Source organism: Chelonia mydas, chromosome 15 (genome assembly GCF_015237465.2).
Source record: "Chelonia mydas isolate rCheMyd1 chromosome 15, rCheMyd1.pri.v2, whole genome shotgun sequence".
NCBI lineage: Eukaryota > Metazoa > Chordata > Testudines > Cheloniidae > Chelonia > Chelonia mydas.
In genome coordinates, this window is record NC_057856.1 from 8,666,553 (window position 1) to 8,683,838 (window position 17,286).

The 17,286-nt window shown below is 55.0% G+C and overlaps 1 protein-coding gene across 2 annotated transcripts in view; it reads right to left on the bottom strand.

Moving 5' to 3' along the window:
* The window catches only part of NOS1 (nitric oxide synthase 1), a 92,396-nt gene that overhangs the window by 9,691 nt on the left and 65,419 nt on the right, over positions 1–17,286 (bottom strand). For both annotated transcript variants that reach the window (XM_037878888.2, XM_043529162.1), the window contains 11 exons: positions 14,293–14,409; positions 11,857–12,031; positions 9,382–9,520; positions 8,123–8,201; positions 6,886–7,079; positions 6,032–6,201; positions 4,890–5,100; positions 3,768–3,855; positions 3,164–3,285; positions 2,207–2,355; positions 1,268–1,462 (listed from right to left, as the gene is read on the bottom strand). In XM_037878888.2, the coding sequence (XP_037734816.1) occupies positions 1,268–1,462; positions 2,207–2,355; positions 3,164–3,285; positions 3,768–3,855; positions 4,890–5,100; positions 6,032–6,201; positions 6,886–7,079; positions 8,123–8,201; positions 9,382–9,520; positions 11,857–12,031; positions 14,293–14,409 (1,639 nt within the window). The remainder of the gene's footprint in view (positions 1–1,267; positions 1,463–2,206; positions 2,356–3,163; positions 3,286–3,767; positions 3,856–4,889; positions 5,101–6,031; positions 6,202–6,885; positions 7,080–8,122; positions 8,202–9,381; positions 9,521–11,856; positions 12,032–14,292; positions 14,410–17,286) is intronic.

The following is a 17,286-nucleotide window of genomic DNA, read 5'->3' on the forward strand; positions in this document are numbered from 1 at the left end:
CGCTAGCTGAGGTGGGACCCCATTGTGCTAGGTGCTGTGCAAACACAGTGTGGGACAGTCCCTGCCCTGAAGAGCTTACATGCTAAATAGGCAAGAAAGGAAAAGCCTACAAGGGGAAACTGAGGCACAGAGCAGGGAAAGTGGCTTCTCCAAGATCACCCAGTAGGTCAGGGGCGGAGCCATGATAGAATCCAGGTCTCCTGGCACTCTGTCCCGTGTCCACTACACTGCGCTGCCTCTCTAAATGGCTACTTGTCCACATGCCTTAAGGTTAAACGAGAGAGAGAGAGAGAGAGAAAGCCCAGGGGAACTGGAGATTGCACTACAGCCTCACAGGACCATTGCCATAGTGAACAGACTGCAATGCATGTGTACCAGTGCCCTGCACTGGATGGAATCAGAACCGCCTAACTGTATGTCATAGGCCCTATATTGCTAACAACTTGAGAAGCTTTCCTGTTAGCTCAAGTGGCATAGGCCTGTGCTTATGCAGCAGTAGGATCTGCATGGCTGTATTGTACAATACGTGACAACCATGAAGGTGCTAGATGGCCATAGATTTGTTTTATTTGCTTATTACAGCGAGGACGCTATAACCAATTTTTAGATAGGTAAATAACATGCACGGTGGGTAAAGGCTATTAGCTGGCTGGACATTGCCAGAGACATCTCCTGGGTAGAGCCAGCATTGCAGACGGACCCGGAACTGCAGCTTGTACTGGCATTTCGCTGGCACCGGAGCTGCACCAGTGCTAGGCCAGCAGTGGGTGAAGTGCTAGTGTGGACAAGGCTAACGGGGTTAATCTGCAGAAGCAGAGCAACCCAAGAAGCTGTCCTCCTACGGACAAGAATTCTTCCAGGAACCAGGCCTTTGCGCAGACTTGCTCCCTCAGACACACTCCCTGTGCTGGACCGAGGCCGGCTGGTAACAGCAAGAACCATTCTGCCGATTTACAGATTTGAGGCAAGTCCCAGGCCCCTATGGCCTGCTGCAGGGGCCTGGTCCTCTAGTAGCTCACCCATCACCCAGCTCCTTTGGCAAGCGAGGGGCCCTGGAGGGTCGGTAGAACAGGACTGAGCTACCTGGTCAGAAAGCCTGGGCCCACGAGGTCAGGTCAGGAGGCTGGAAGGGGTGGTGCCTACTGACCACTCCCAGAGCTCGTGGCCGCAATTATCCCTTCATCCGTGACCGTTCAAGAGGAAGCCCTGACGCCCTTGGCCCAAGCTTTCGCTGAGCCCTGCGGCAGGCTGGGGAGGGGCTACTCACCCTCAGCTTGCTAATGAAAGCACCGGCCTGCTCCACGGACAGCTGCCCCTGCTGCTTCACGATGCGCTGAACGGCCTTGAAGACATCCCCGGCCATGGTGACGTCCCCGCACACGTAGATGTGGCCTCCCTGCTCCTTCAGCGCTTTGTACACCGACTGAGCCAGCTGCTCCTGCAGTACGTCCTGCACGTATTTCTGGGGGAGACAGGAACGGACGTTGCACAGCACCTGTCACCCACAGCTCCCAAAGGGCCCAGCCCAGCTTTACACGTCACTTCACCCCTCCACCCATCGGCGCAGGGCAGCCACCTCTGGGGTGGAACACGGCAACCATTTAACAGCGCATGGCAATGCTGCACAACTGTTTGGGAAGGGAACTGAAGACAATCAGGGCCCGCATGTTGGAAGGTGCTAAGCGCCAGAAACTCCAGCTGAAGTCAGTGCAACTCCCCAGCTGCACAGCACCCCTGAGAAGCAGGCTCCCGGTGTGACTGTACCTGCAGGGGGAAGCAGAGACACAGCGGGACTCAGCCAAGGCCCTGGGGTCAGTACTCGGCTAGGGGAAAGCGCCAGAGGATTGTTAATGTCCACAAGTGGCTTTAGGTCTCGTGGACATTAACAAGATGGAGAGGGCTGGTTAATGAGTCCGAGGGCTGTCGTGCTGAAATTGCCTTGGCTGCTTCCTTTAAGCAGGGAACACCCTGGGGATTCTTAAATGGGAGATTCATTGGCCCACGTAGCTGTGAAAAGTTCGAGCCAAGCTCACGTCTTCAAACTAGTGCAGGCAAATCCCTCCAGGTGCGTGCACAAGAGGTCTGACATTTCCCCTACGTGGCTGGGAGAATCCACAGCCCTGGGGATCCCGGAGCTCCGCTCACCATCTGCGTTAGACTGGTCATGGCGACTCAGGGCTGGATGTGGGTGGCGTAGCAGGGTTACCTTTGGTTTGTCTGGTTCCCGGGAGTAGGCTGTGTACAGCTCTTTGAAGATGCCTTTGTTTTTGGCTAGGAGGGTCTCCTCTTTGTAAATGTGGTCGATCTTGGACTGTCGGCACCCAAAGACCAAAATCATCGGACAGGGCTTCAGTGCTGGAGCAGAGACAGGTGGAATAGCCGTGAGTCAGAAAACCATCCCCCGCACCCAAGTTCCCAAGCCTGGGTTCGCGCACACCCTCCTGCGCGGAGTGGAGACAGGGCTGCGCTTGGATTCCCTCTTCGCCGGCTGCCAGCCATTCTGTGCACTCTGAGGGAGGCTATTTTGGATAGGTAGCTCTGTTCCCTGGGACAGCAGATGGCAGAGGGGGAAGGGTAGAGGGTAGAGGAGATACTTGGAGAGATTGTGTAACCCCTCAGAGCCGTGCGCATGGATCCAGGCTCCCAAGTAACTAGCGCTGGGTGAAACAGGTCAGGGGTTTTGGGTGGGAAATTTAAAAAAAAAAAATCATTTTTTTTGTTTTTGCAATAAAAAATTATTTTTAACCCATTTTGTAATTTTTCATTGAAAAACCAGGAAAAATGGAATGAAGTGTAATCTAAAGCAAAGAATTCATGAAATTTTTCATTAAAAAAAAAAAAAAGGCCAGTGGAACAATGTCAGACCAGCTCTGTGACAGGTCATCTCACGGTCAGCGAAACAGAGCCATGGCTACACACCACAGCAGCCATCTGCCACTCAGCTGGACGCCTCTAGCGCTGAACACACAAGTGCCCACCCCTGGAGCTAACAGAGCGAGTCTATAGCCGCAAGTAATGGGCTCCGGTCCCCACCGGGACCAGCCACTGGAGGGCGACACGGTCACGTGCCCTCAGCAGGGGTATTGCACTCGGCTTCGCTGAGGATGCTGGGGAGGCCTTCGCTCGCCCCCTACTTACCAGAGGCTGAAGCCCCCAGACCCACCTTTGTGCTCGATTTCAAAGAGCCGCTGCTGCCAAAAGCTCCGGAAGGGGGCGATTCCCGTACCTGGGCCAATCAGGATGCAGGGAACCTGGGGATCTTGTGGCATGTGGAACCCAGGAGCTCTGGACAGACAAGTTGTCAAGTTAGTGATGCCCCTAATGGGACAAGGCCCAGGCTGGGTCACGGAAATCCTTGCGGGGGTAGAAACGTAGCCAGACATGCAAGCGCAGACGTTTGAGTGCGGAAGGTGGTGGCAGAAAGTGGCGTTCGAAGCAGAGCGCGTGGTAACAGTCCCCACCTGCAGTCCCCACCGCGCTCTCTTCTGTGACCCCCGGCTGTTCAGGGGCATCGGGTACCACACCCCGGCCCATGGTCTGTACGGTGCTGTTGCAGACGGAACAGGGCCTCAGCCCCTCCCCCGTTCAGGGTGAGGAAGCAGCTCATTTGTAGAAATCCCCGTTAGTGCTGTGAGTGCACATGGCGGGCTACAGACAGGGATTCGGGGGCTCTCTGCTGTGAATAGCCGACAGATCAGTCAGTCGTGGAATGGTCTACACCCTCCCTGGCTCTCGGGGACTCCACATGCAGTGAACATGCCACTCACCCTCTTACAAAACAGGGCACAACTTCATCAGCCTGTATCCGGTTGAACCAAGAGGAACAGACCCCGTGGTGTATCGGTCCTTCCCCATCTAGGAGAGGAAAGAAGGAGAGGGTTTGTACCTGCCCCAGTACTGCTGAATGGATCGCTGCAGAATGCCCTGGCCATTTACCTCTCTGCACCCAGCGAAATGCTCTGCCCAAACCTCCCCAATCCTCACTGCGACGTCAGCCAACCTGTGACTCAGGGTCAGAATGGCCAGGCACTGGGTGGTCCCTGGGACCAATTCTGCTTTTCAGGGCGGGCTGGACCACTGCAGCACTCAGCACAGGCTGGCTTCTCCCAGGCAAACATCAGGGAGGTGCCGTTGGCTGGAGCAGGGCAGTTTGTGAATTTGCTGTGGCCCTAAGATACTCCCTCTGCTGAGGGCCAAATGGGACCTTTCAGAGCTGTCTCCAGCTGGGTGAGTGCTTGCAAAGAAACCTTGGCCACAGGCTCCTGCTGGAGGTTTATAAAGCAGGTACCCCCTCCCCAGCTAGCGTTCCTCCCACACGCCTTGAGAAGATGGCAATAGGCTTCTGTGCCACACCGATATTCTCCTGACAACGCAAGCAGGCTGCGGGGCTGCGTGGAAGATGAACTTTCAGCCTTTCTGTAAGCTGCCCAGAGGTGGGAAGCAGGAGAGACACATGCCTGCATGAGGGGGCCTGGCTGATCCACCCTGGGGGCCGATGTGGAGTCTCTTCTCCCCACCACCCACTGCTGTGAGGCAGTCAAGACGAGCGCATGCAGCCTGTGTGCTGCGTAGTACAGAGCGGCCTGGAAGAGCTGGAAAGCCGCTGGTTTCTGCTGCTGTGTCTGGCTGCCCCAGCCCCCAAGCCCTACCCCGAGGGAGCCCCGCGTGAACAGGCAGCAAGGATTTAACGAGGGATTCCCCCGTCCCCAAACACTCACACGCGCCCCCATGTGTTAATGGCCATCACCCACAACGCAAGTGGAGATGAGGGCCCCCATCTCAACACTGCCCGGGGCCTGCGTGTCCACCTAGCCCAGCGCTATGGGACGGCTCTAGTCAGTCGCCACCATGCAAACCATGAGCCCCTTGCAGCGCTGCTGGCATGGTACCTCTAGTCCGGTAGGAGAGCACGGCCACGGTGAGGTGCACCTCGTCCGGGGACATGTCGGGGGAGGAGCTGATGGAGTAATAGCGAGGCTGCAGCACGGGCAGCTGGGTGAGCAGCAGGGTGGAGGGCATCTGCACGGACGGGAACTCCTCCAGCACCTCCACCACGGTGGGGTTCTTGGACCATTTCCACTCCTCGTATTCCTGCAAGCCCTGAAGCGCGGGAGGGAAAGGACGGGTGAGCGCCTGTTCTAAGCCAGACACATTGCACCACGCGGGCCCCACGGCACGGTGGAGCTGACGAAAGAGAGCTCTGGCTGGGGATCCCAGGACGTGTGGCTGCGACTGCCTCTCACAGGGCTCCAGGACACCCAGGGCTCTAGCCCTGATTGCCACCCATCCTCAGGTCTGCTCCTTAGGGCTCAAACGTTCCTGATGGAGCCTTCAGTGGATTCCGAGCTTCTCCCATTATAAGTCGCATGTGCTGCACAATCACAAGGGATCCTGGGCTGAGAGACTCTCCTACATAGACACAGCAGTAGTGGTGCCAGACACCCATGCTGATTTCAGAGGAAGGAGGGTCTAGAGATCAGGACAGGGAGTCAGGAGCTGTACGTTCAATCCCCAGCTCCGCCACAGACTCCCTGTGTGATCTTGGGCACGTCACTTAATTTGAGAGCCCTGCTCCATAAGACAAGGAGCTGCGAGGTTAAATTCACTGAGCATAAAGCACGCTGAGGGGGCTACATCAGTGCAAAGACGTTGAGCCATTAAACTGTGTCAGTAGCCCTGGATAAGGAGCCAGTGGGGGGGAACCACACTGGTCAGGGTGAAAGAATGTATCTTGGGGACATGTAATTTCCACAGGTTGCATTTCGGTATGAACCGCTCCAGGATCTGAGAAGGCAAGTCACTGACAGCAGTTTACATAGACAAGCTGCTTTCTTCATCCAGATTCATCCTAAGACATTCAGGAGGCAGACAGAGAGGTGGAGTGTTCACCGAGAGGGAGTGGTCTCTCTCTCTCTCTCTTTTATGGGGAGGGGGCTTTCTCTGGTTACCACTCTCTAAGGTTAAGCAGAAGCATGAGGCAAGTAAACCTCCTACATTAGGAAGAGGCTGCCAACCAGACCTACGGATTTACCTTGCTAAGGACCTGCAGACGTTTCTTCTCCTTGTCGCTGGTGGCCAGTAAGGCAAACTGCTGCAGCAGCAGCGGGGTGGGAGGCGTGGTGATGTCCAGGTAGAACTTAAATGCCTGGAAGATGGTGCAGGGTGGGATGCGGTTCTCATCCGTCCAGTTACTGATGACACCTGACGGGAGAGAAGCCAGTACAATGCTGTGATCAGCTGAGCCTGCCAGCCCACCCTGGGCAAGCCAATGAAGGCTCAGACTCCAGTGGGAGACAATGAATGAGGAAGGGCTAGAAAGAAGAGTCTGGCATGATCTCCTGGGGCTCGCTATGACCTCACCTTGTACAATTGGCCACACTAACGATACAAGACTGGGAGAACCAGATGCTATATCACTTTGGGGAGAGAGCATTGGCCATCCGCTCAGCGCAGGGCAATGGAGCATTAGGCCCATAGAATGTCCAGTATGGAAGAGCTCAGTGCGCCCGGCCAATCAACACCCTTCAACTCTACTTTCCATGGACCAGTTGTTCAGGTCTTGCATCCTGAAGCGGTTTCAGCTGGCCAGAGGGAACAGAAAACCCTCCCCTACAGCCCTGCTCTTCCATGACATGGCTGCTCTGAGCATCCCACAGCCCCAGAGCGCAGCTCAGCTGTGGATCTGGGCACCCTCTCTCATGGCGGGGAAGCTAAAACCAGCGCGACAAACCCTACAGTCCTTATGGGAATGCACCAGGGAATGTGGTCCAACCCCCCAGCCCCAACGCCGCTAGGATCCACATGGCACCCAGAGACTCTGCAAGGGCAGGGGGGAAATGGGGTCCAGCCAGCCCCAATCAGGGTGTCTGTGCTGGCCCTGGTTACCTAAAGCTGTGCTCCTCTCCTCCAAGAGCTCCACCTTCACCAGCTGGTTGGCTGGGGGTGCATCCTCGAGTCTTTCCATCAGGGCGCTGACCAAGTCCTCGTGGTTGCCTGGAAACACTCCCAGGTGGTCTCCAGGCTGGTAGCGCAGCTCCTGCTGCCCGTTGGTGTGAAGTCGCAGGAAAATCGTTGACCGACTGCGGGGGGGAAGAGGGGCGTGAAAAACCAAACAAACCCAGCACTGTGACGAGCCCTCTGGACAGCTGTAAGCCCGGAGCTAACAGGGCCCAGCTCTGGGAGCTGTTTCGTTAGGTGTGATTTTCTAAGGAGCAGGAAGGAGGGCACAGGAGCAGCCCAGAGTCTGCCCAGATGATCGTATGTTTGAACTAACAAAAAGGAAACAAGAACGGGAGCTTAGGAAAGAATCTGCCCTCTGTTCAGACTAGCCACCCGCCCCACTCTCCTATGGTGGCGTTCTCCGCTGCTAGCCATTCTTCTGCACCCAGCTTGGAAAGCTGAACCCGCTGGCCCAACATTGTCCTTTGTGGAACTTCCGCGTCACCTGGCATGCCACGAATGCAGCACCCTGGGTGCAGGCACTGCCCCTTTCTCGGCACGAGCACGGTTGGTGTCAGCAGGAACGTCTCAAGGAAACCAGTTAGCCCCCGACCGGCTGCAGCGCTAGCAGCAGGAGCCCATGTACTGGTTTGGTGTGTCATGTCAAAAGTGGGGGCCACAGGTGTCCATGAGGAGAAACTCCACGGAAGTGCCTGGGGCCCTACCGTTGTAAAGCACGTGGAAGTGAGGCCAGGTCTCCACTACACGCTGACTTCGGTAAACGATGTCACTCGGGGGTGTGGTACACAGGCAGTTGTACCGAACTAACCGCCGGTGTGGACCCCGCTAAGTCGACGGCTTCTCCCACCCACATAGCAAAGGTGAAGCATATTCAGGTGCGTTACTGCTGGGGATACTTTGGGGTGGTCTGCACAGACAGGAGCATGCCCAAGATCTCCATAGAGGATTCACTGCATTAGATGCTAGGGAACATTCACCACCAAGTTAGAACGAAGGTTTGTAACGCAGGGCACACTTTAGGCCTGGCCTGGTTGATTGATAGGGGAGATGCTTGGAATTAAGAAGTTGGAGAGTGCGGGGGGTGTGGGTCACGTGTATGCACACGGGCAGACTGCGTGTGCGCCGTGTGTGTATGAGTGAGATGTATGGCTGTCAATCCTACCTGGATTTTGGGCTCTGCAGATTCTGGCGCGTGAGAAGCCGGGCGGCATAGACTCGCTTTTTGTGAATACTGTACAGACCTGCGGATGAGAAGATTCAATCAGATGAAAGCGGCAGAGACGGGTGAGGGTAGGCTGCCTGCATCCCCGCCCCCAGGGTCTGGCTGGGCACCACCACGTTCAGCATTTCAGAACCTGGTCTGGCAAGCATCAGCTGAGTGATTCCAGGGCTGCCCTGGCTTGGGCCCTCCTGCTCCACCCCACGGGAGACCCACAGTGAGTGCCTTTGCTGGTAAGCCTCAGGGAGCCTTCGGGGCCATGTGAAAGGAGCACATGATTGCAGCAGCTCCCTGCTCTCAGCAGGTGGGTAACCAGGGGGATGGAGAAACAACCACCCCGCCAGCCGCAGGCACATACACACACCCTTCATTCCTCTCACCACCCAGACCATCTGGTTGGCAAGTGGGCGTCTGAATTCAGGAGGAGCTGAGGCAGCGCTCCATATACCAGCTGCAGGAGCCACGCTATCGTGCTGTGTTTTAATGGGTTGGCCCCACCCTGGGTGGGAGAGTTTTAAACAGGTGGCTTAGAGCACTGCGGGATTTCCACTTCTTCCACTTGCTCTCAGCAGTGAGTGCATCTGCTCTGCGAGAGGAGGCAGCAGCAGGCAGTCTGGATTCAGCGCCGCCCTAGCATACCGCTGCCCTGGCACAGGCCCTCCGCCAGCTCGAGAGGCTGGCAGCTGCCTGTCTCCAGCCCCTTCCTCCAGCCGAGCGTGGGCTTCCGACCCAGACTGCAGCTGGAGCGGGTGGTGAAGAGGGAAAACCAGACAGAACTTCAATGGAATTCTCCTCCCAGGCCACAATGCGCCATTCGGGGGGACAGGAGGGGCTTGAAGTTGAATGAGGGGGTGGGGACAAGGGGGAGTTTTCTATCCAGCGATAGGTTTGGATGTCGGGTGAAGGATATGGGAAGAAAAGAGAGCAGGAGAAAGGAACCGGAAGGAGGGAGGTGACAGAGCAGGAGGGAGAGAATGGAGGGAGCATGGGAAGAGCAGAGGCAGGACACATCTGAGAGACGGTGAGATATGGAGAAGAGAGAGTCAAATACCCAGAGAGAGGCATGAGAGGGTCTCAGCAGAGCTCTGTCCAGGGCGACCTGCACCCTTCCCCCAGGCAAGCCCATCACTGGCCCCAAGGATTGTCATCTGCCCCGGCGTCTTCCCCTTGCTCAAAGCCCCCCGGTGACCAAGTGGCCGTACCTTGGGTGAGCTCGGGGGCCTCAGCCACATAGGTCAGGCGGAACTTGCTCCTCTTCCAGCTCCGGTCATTACTGATGAGGGAGTTGTTGGCCTTCTCAATGTTCACGTCGTCTCCCACACAGAACACATCACACGCTGCCTGCGGCACACACCAGGCTGTCAGGGGACCCCCCAGCTCAGCCAGGCCTTCAGCCCAGCCTGGCTCCTAGGAGGTGCCCCCGCCTGCTCTCAGCCAACACCCCTCCCGCCCACATGCTTATGGAAGGGAGAGCGGGATCGTGCTGACTAGGGTGAAGCACAATGCACGGAGGCTGGGCAAGCTGCCCCCAGCACATCTCAGGGGTATGTTCTGCCAAACATCTCAGGGGTATGTTCTGCACGGGCACATCTGTTAGTGTCAGTGTCACCACCCCACCCCGCCACTCACACGCACAGGGGAATATTCCCTAGAACTCGCTCTCCTCAGTTGCACATGGGCTTAAACCAGAATCATAGAATCATAGAATATCAGGGTTGGAAGGGACCTCAGGAGGTCATCTAGTCCAACCCCCTGCTCAAAGCAGGACCAATCCCCAATTAAATCATCCCAGCCAGGGCTTTGTCAAGCCTGACCTTAAAAACTTCTAAGGAAGGAGATTCTACCACCTCCCTAGGTAATGCATTCCAGTGTTTCACCACCCTCCTAGTGAAAAAGTTTTTCCTAATATCCAACCTAAACCTCCCCCACTGCAACTTGAGACCATTACTCCTTGTCCTGTCCTCTTCTACCACTGAGAATAGTCTAGAACCATCCTCTCTGGAACCACCTCTCAAGTAGTTGAAAGCAGCTATCAAATCCCCCCTCATTCTTCTCTTCTGCAGACTAAACAATCCCAGTTCCCTCAGCCTCTCCTCATAAGTCATGTGTTCCAGACCCCTAATCATTTTTGTTGCCCTTCGCTGGATTCTCTCCAATTTATCCACATCCTTCTTGTAGTGTGGGGCCCAAAACTGGACACAGTACTCCAGATGAGGCCTCACCAATGTCGAATAGAGGGGAACGATCACGTCCCTCGATCTGCTGGCAATGCCCCTACTTATACATCCCAAAATGCCATTGGCCTTCTTGGCAACAAGGGCACACTGCTCACTCATACCCAGCTTCTCGTCCACTGTAACCCCTAGGTCCTTTTCCGCAGAACTGCTGCCTAGCCATTCGGTCCCTAGTCGGTAGCTGTGCATTGGGTTCTTCCGTCCTAAGTGCAGGACCCTGCACTTACCCTTATTGAACCTCATCAGATTTCTTTTGGCCCAATCCTCCAATTTGTCTAGGTCCCTCTGTATCCTATCCCTGCCCTCCAGCGTATCTACCACTCCTCCTAGTTTAGTATCATCCGCAAATTTGCTGAGAGTGCAATCCACACCATCCTCCAGATCATTTATGAAGATATTGAACAAAACCGGCCCCAGGACCAACCCCTGGGGCACTCCACTTGACACCGGCTGCCAACTAGACATGGAGCCATTGATCAGAAGCCCAGTTCTGATCGCCCCAGAGTTTGGGGTGTTTGGAATCTGAAATGGCCCCTTCTTTTTATAATGGGCCAGACCAGAGCCTTGGTTCCCACCACCTCCAGAGTTTGAAGGTCTCCAGATTCCACACCCAGGTTCTTTCACCAGCTTTTGTGATTTGACCACGTGTCTCATGCTGTCTGAGGTTTCTCTTTAATGCCCCAGCTCCTGGAGTCAGGTTATTACAAGAGACGATCAACTTTCCTTAAAAATAAAAGGAGTAAAAGTCTAGTCCTCATGGGGTGGAGGAAAGCTTAAAGCCATGACCACTAATGGCTGAAGAAGCAGAAGGCCGGTAAATGGAACTCAGCGCTGACTATTGTTAACTTGGTCTCCAATTTGTTTTTTCCTGACGTGATTTTTGAACATGTGGGGCTGGCAATACTGGATTCACATCCCCATTTGGCCAAGGGCTCCCCTCCTTATACATTGGCTGAACCAAAACCCGGGGTCCAAACACCCAGCATACTGGGCGGCTCACGATCCAGACCCAAAGCTAGAGCCCACCTCCCAGAATGCACTTAGATACCTCCTCCAAACCCTCAAAGACAACCCAGCCCGGCGAGAAGGCTCTGCATTATCCTCAGCTCTGCTCTAGGTCTCTAGTGGAGCTCCTAACTGCCCCCAGTGCCACCTGAACCAGCTTGGTCCCCACGCCCTGTCCAGGCCCCCGGGGGCTGCGGTGCACGGGCAGGAAGCCTGAGGAGCCCGGTCTCTGAATCTTTGCTTCGCTGCAGGACCCTCACAAGAGCAGGGGTGGCTAAAGATGTGAACTCCAAACGGCTTGCATTGTGCCAGGGTGCTGGGGACCCCGGGGGCGAGCTCAGGCCCGACTAACTGAAAGCAGATTTGACCAATGGCAGCTTCCCAGGCTCTTTCCCCCACCCCCCGCTCCCCTTCCCAAAGACCAAGGAAGCAGACTACCTTGAAGACCTTTTTGGCCCACGTCCTGAAAGACTCTTCCTGGCCACAGAGCTCATCCCCCTCCCCCATGCGGAGGATGCGCTCCCCTCCCAGCTCCTCCAGCAGGGTGTCGACGGCACGGGCAAAGGCGCAGAAGTGGGGGTAGGCACGCGATCCTAGGCCGAACACCGAGAACCTGCAAGCAGACCGGAAAGCTGCAGCTACCCGAGGATGACAGCAGAGACAAGAAGCAGAGCGGGCAGCGTCTCCCTGCAGAGGCAGGGCTCGCACCCACATGGCATTGCCCAGCCTGGGGGCCCAGCAGCGCCAGCAGAAAAAGAGAGGCACGGAACCCCCTCTGCAGCCCTCGGGGCCCCCCAAAACCAGGGCATCAGGCCTCAGCCTTCCCCTGTCTGCAACCAAGGGAGGAAACCTTACAGAGGCAACCAGTTCTGGGAGGAAACAGCCACAGGGGCATCAACCACCACAGGCATCGCCACCCCATGCCAGGGCAGCAGGGACACGGCTGGCTTTGCCTGGCAGGGACCGGTGGGGTCTGGCTAGCAAAGTGCCAGGCAGGAGAGGCTGGAGCCAGGGCTGACACCCCATGGGATGTAGGTGAGCCAAGCACAGAGAGTCGCAGCTTGTTAATCTAGCGGGTCTGGGGCGATGCCTTGTGACTAGGGACCCAGGAGGTCAGGGTGCACTGACCAAGTCAGTCAGGAGAAGGGGGTGAATATAACAGAGACATCGAGCCAGGCTAGCTCAGGGAGCTGGGGGTTGTTTACCTGTTGCACAGCTGCTTCGAGGAGATCTTTGCTACAGGGAGTTGTGGTGCTGGCAGACCAGGTGCCAGCTCATGCCCAGGTCCCCGTGCCTCCACTGAACCCGGACAAACACAGAGCTGGAGCCGGCCTGGCTTACCTGTGTGGTAGTGTTCCTAAAGCAGGTGTCAGAATGTGTTTAGACCTTATGGATTGTGTGTGAGCGGCTGCCTGCGTTAATCTCACTTGTAACAGCTGTAGCCCCTGTTCTAAGGTAATATTTGAGCGCTCTGCGTGGTGAGCCTCTGCAAATCCCCAGACAGGAGAGAGCCATGAACTAGTGTGAAGTGCTGATCTCCAGCAGAAGGTGTGACGGCCTGGCCAGCAAGACAGGCCCATCAGCGCCAGACTATTGCGGAACACTCAAGAGGACGAAAGACTCTGCGGATTGTTCTCCGCCCCTGTTTTATGAAGAGGAGTCATGACAGTGAATTCCGCCCATCAGCTGGGTTTGCAGCTCAAAGCGCAAGGGGGAAAGGGAATAAAAAGCCCCAACAAGGAGGAACTGTCTCTTTATGCTGCTTGGGGTCTGGGGGGCAAGGATTACGAGGCGTAACTAAAAGATCCCCAGTGCTTAGCTTGGGTCAGCCCTAGAGGACATATAGAGCTTGCTTCTTATAGAAGCTTCTATTACTTTTTGAAAGTTAAGCTTGTAACTCATTTGTGTGTGTGTTTACCTGCTTCAACCTTGTGCATAACTCTCTTGTTTCGTTTTCCTATATAATAAATCTTTAGATCGTTTATTATAGGGTTGGCTTCAAGCGTTGTCTTTGGTGTGAGATCTAAGGTGCAATTGACCTGGGCTAAGTGACTGGTCCTTTGGGACTGGGCGTAACCTGAATAGCGCTGCGATGGCTGGTGAAAGAGCCTATCTATCACAGAGGCAGGCTTAGCTGGGCGGCGAGACCGAGGATTCGGAGAACCCAAGGGAACTACCTGTGACTCCATGGCTAGGCTGTTCTAGGGCTTGAGGAGTTCACACTTGATGGTTGGTTGGTGAAATCCAAGTACAGAACTCACACCCAGTTTGGGGCTTGGGCCCTGGTTCTCAGACTGCCCAGAGGTTTGTGCTCACCGCTTCTGAGGTACTGCAGGACCGCTTGGCAGATGTCATGGGGTTGCCGGCCCCTGTAATGGGACCCCGGTCCAGACTAATTTAAGGGGAAGGAACCCATCTAGGTAGTTAACTGAACAATGAGCACCTGAGCCAGATAAAAGCCATCCGGGCTCAATTCCAAGGAGGGGCTCCCAGAGTGAGGAGCTCCCAGAGCCCACAGCTCTGAAGAGGACGACGGCAACCTCAGTGGCTCTGCGACCCCTGAGCCCAAGGGAGAGTCTTTATTTCAAGTTTATTTGGGGATTTAATAAAGCAGAACCCAGCAGGGGAACTGCACGTTACACCCTTCTGGACTCTCTGGAATTCTTAAGGGGCTCCGAGAGAAGGGAAACTAAGGCAGGGAGTGCCTCCAGGGCCACATTAGGCCAAAAGAGAGCGCTACAGGGCAGGCATGCCCTAAAACGTGGGTGCTGGGTCCTTTGCAGTAGCTGCAGTGTCCCGTCTCTCTCCTTGCCTGCTGGAGACAGGCTGAGCCCTCAAGAAGCTAGCAGCTCCCTCCCTCTCCATCCTGCTCACCTGACGTTAGCCAGAGGCCCTGTGCTCTCAAAGTTGTCCCTGGCTTCGGGCCCGTCACTCGAAGACTTCCGTGCGTCCGAGTATGAGGAGACGCTGTTAAAACGGACCTTGTAGCTCCTGCAAACAGCAACGACAACAAGCGTTACGGCAACCGCGGCATCTCTACACCTACTACTGGGCCACCGTGCCAGCGGTAGGATGGGCAGGCGAGTGCTGGGTACTGGGGCGCAGCTTGGACAGCTCTCACCAGTCAGGGCCGGAGTTCAGGGCTCTGCTGTTTGCCTGCCCCAGGGGAGGCTGTTAGTGATGCCAACAGCAGAGCAGGGAGCTGCCCTCCCTTCCCTGCAGTGGGTGCAATCCACCCTCAGTATAGGTTACATGCCTCCCGTTGCACAGAGGAAGTGAGTCTGTTACAAGCCCCAGCTGGCCAGCCTGGCTCAAGCTGCAGAGACTCACACACTCTGGAGGTCCCCAGTTCACGGCATCTGCTGCGGTGGGGGAAGCAGAAACATTGACCTTAGCACATAAACAAGTGCTCTTTACCTCCTGATCTGAAGGTCACTGTCCCTGGGTTCTGGTGGCTTCCCCCAAAGGGACAGTGGTCAAGCTGGGAGTGTCCTGTACTGAGAAACTCCAGCCACTCTTACCGGAGAGTGACAGCAAGAGCGTTCCCAGAGCTCACTGTGGGACATGGAGGACTGAGACTGCCTGTCAGAAAGCCAGGCTCCAGGACGTTCAGGCCCTTAAAGACAGTAGCCAACAGCTCGAATGGTTCTTGGCCGTGGCTGCAGCAGCCAGTGCCGAGCTCAGACGCTCGAGTTATATGTTGCGGCCCACCTCACAGCTCAACTACGACCTCCTGCCAGGACACCCCGTAATAGGGTGTATCGCAAGCGTCCGGCGTGGAGGCGACACACACGAACAACCCAGCGGAATCCTTTTCACGGAGACACCTCTGGGGGCGGCCTATTGTCCTGTTTCATCAGCTGTCCCGTTTAGGGGAAGAGGCCGCTAAAAACCATAATGGGTTTTCAGATTGCGAGCCCTGTAGGGATCTGTCACATGACATGTCCGCATAGCGGGTAGGCCACTTTGGGGCTGCAACACCACCACAATCAGTGTGCAAATAACTAACATTTCTGCTCTGCACAAGCATGTTATCCGCTGCACTTGAACACCGTTTCTTAACTTCTGAAGGAGCAGACCAGCGCAAAACACACTTCCCACTGGCCAGATACTAATTCTGTCCTGACTAAGCAGCAGACACTACCATTCACTATCCTCATTACGTTAATTCAAGAGACTTCATAGGAAGTGGATGTCTCAGTGGAATATGCTGTACGTCACCCCTGAAATAATAACCACCACCAATAAATGTTTAACACTTTGCCATTCTGCTGCAACCTGGAGCTCAAAGCTCTTTACAAATGTTTAACTACCTCTGGCCGATGTCAAGTGACTTGCCCAAGTCTCATCTTGCTTCAGTAGCAGAGCCAGTAACAGATGCCAGAAAACTGACTCCCAGTCCTCTGCTCTAACCCCAAACCATACTTCCTTCAAGGAAGGACACAACCTTAGCTTGACCACAGCACTTGTGCGCCTTAGAGGTGTTTTTGCACAACACGGCAATAAACTGAGGCCAGGCCCCTCTAACATCCCCAGGCCTTTCAGCCCACCTAAAGCCATTTTATGGGGAGTTTCTCTATATTCGGGGTCTCCCTTGAAGCCCCAGCATCTGGATCTGTGTGAGAATCTCAGCATTTTAAAGAAAGTTACTAGCCCTTGTAGTTGCAGAGAAGAGCTGAAAAGGCGATCCTTCAAGGCTTAAAGGCAAAGAAAAAGAACACATTTACCATTTTTAAATAATCTCAATGTTTAGGGTTGGCAGTACAAAGATACAGAGCTGCCTGGAAGAAGAGAAAGCTGTGAAACATTGCCACCTAGTGGTAATCTGATTTAACTACTACTGTATGTTCAAAGCATAGCCACACATCTTGATTATCGCTACAAAAGGTTTTTTTTCTCTCCTGCTGGAAATAGCTCGCCTTACCTGATCACTCTCGCTACAGTGTGCAAGGTAACACCCATTGTTTCATGGTCTCTGTGTATATAAAATCATCCTACTGTATTTTCCACTGCATGCATCCGATGAAGTGGACTGTAGCCCACGAAAGCTGATGCTCAAATAAATCTGTTCGTGTCTAAGGTGCCACAAGTCCTCCTTTTCTTTTTGCAGATACAAACTAACATGGCTGCTACTCTGGAAGCTACACATTTGTGGTTCCTGGACCACCAGTAGTTCATGGGGCACTTGCTGTTGGCCCACAGACACTTGGCTGGTTGCAGGGTGCTGGCTCCTCTTCGTTTGCAGCAGCTAGTTTGCATTAAAAGAAGCTAAAATACATGCCATAGTTTCTTGTCCTTTTCCATGTAAGCCATTGCTGAGGCTGCCTCAGGGATGATAGCCTGTTATCGATAGCAGGGGAGAGGGCCGAGAGGCAGCGAATGGGAGGGGAGCGGGCCAGGAGCCTCTGTGAAGATGCGGTCTATGCTATGAACAGCGGTCCATGCAAAGGCCAGCAGTGAGCCCAGTTTGGGCTCCATTTCTGCGTTAGTGGTGTTTATCTGTATGGCATGGTCACAGGGTGAGTGGCCCTTTAAAAGGTTAGCCCACCTTCCCTAGCAAAGAGAATGAGAGTGCAGGGGTCACGTGTGACTAAGAATCAGGCCTGCTGTGAGATATAAGGGTGGCCGGTGACTAGTCAGGAGAAAGACTCCAAGGACAGCAGACCTGGGAGATCAAGCAGGAAGAGGCCCCGTGCAGGGACGACAGGGCATTTTGGGTTATTGCTTGGAGTCCTATGGCTGGGGATCTGTAATAGAAGGTTGGCATGGGTGCCCCCCAGGCTGCCAACCTGCAAGTGGCTGCAGCCATCGGCAGTTAACAAGGGGAGGAAGGGATTGGTAGGAACCCAAGAGGGCTGTAGCTGAGCC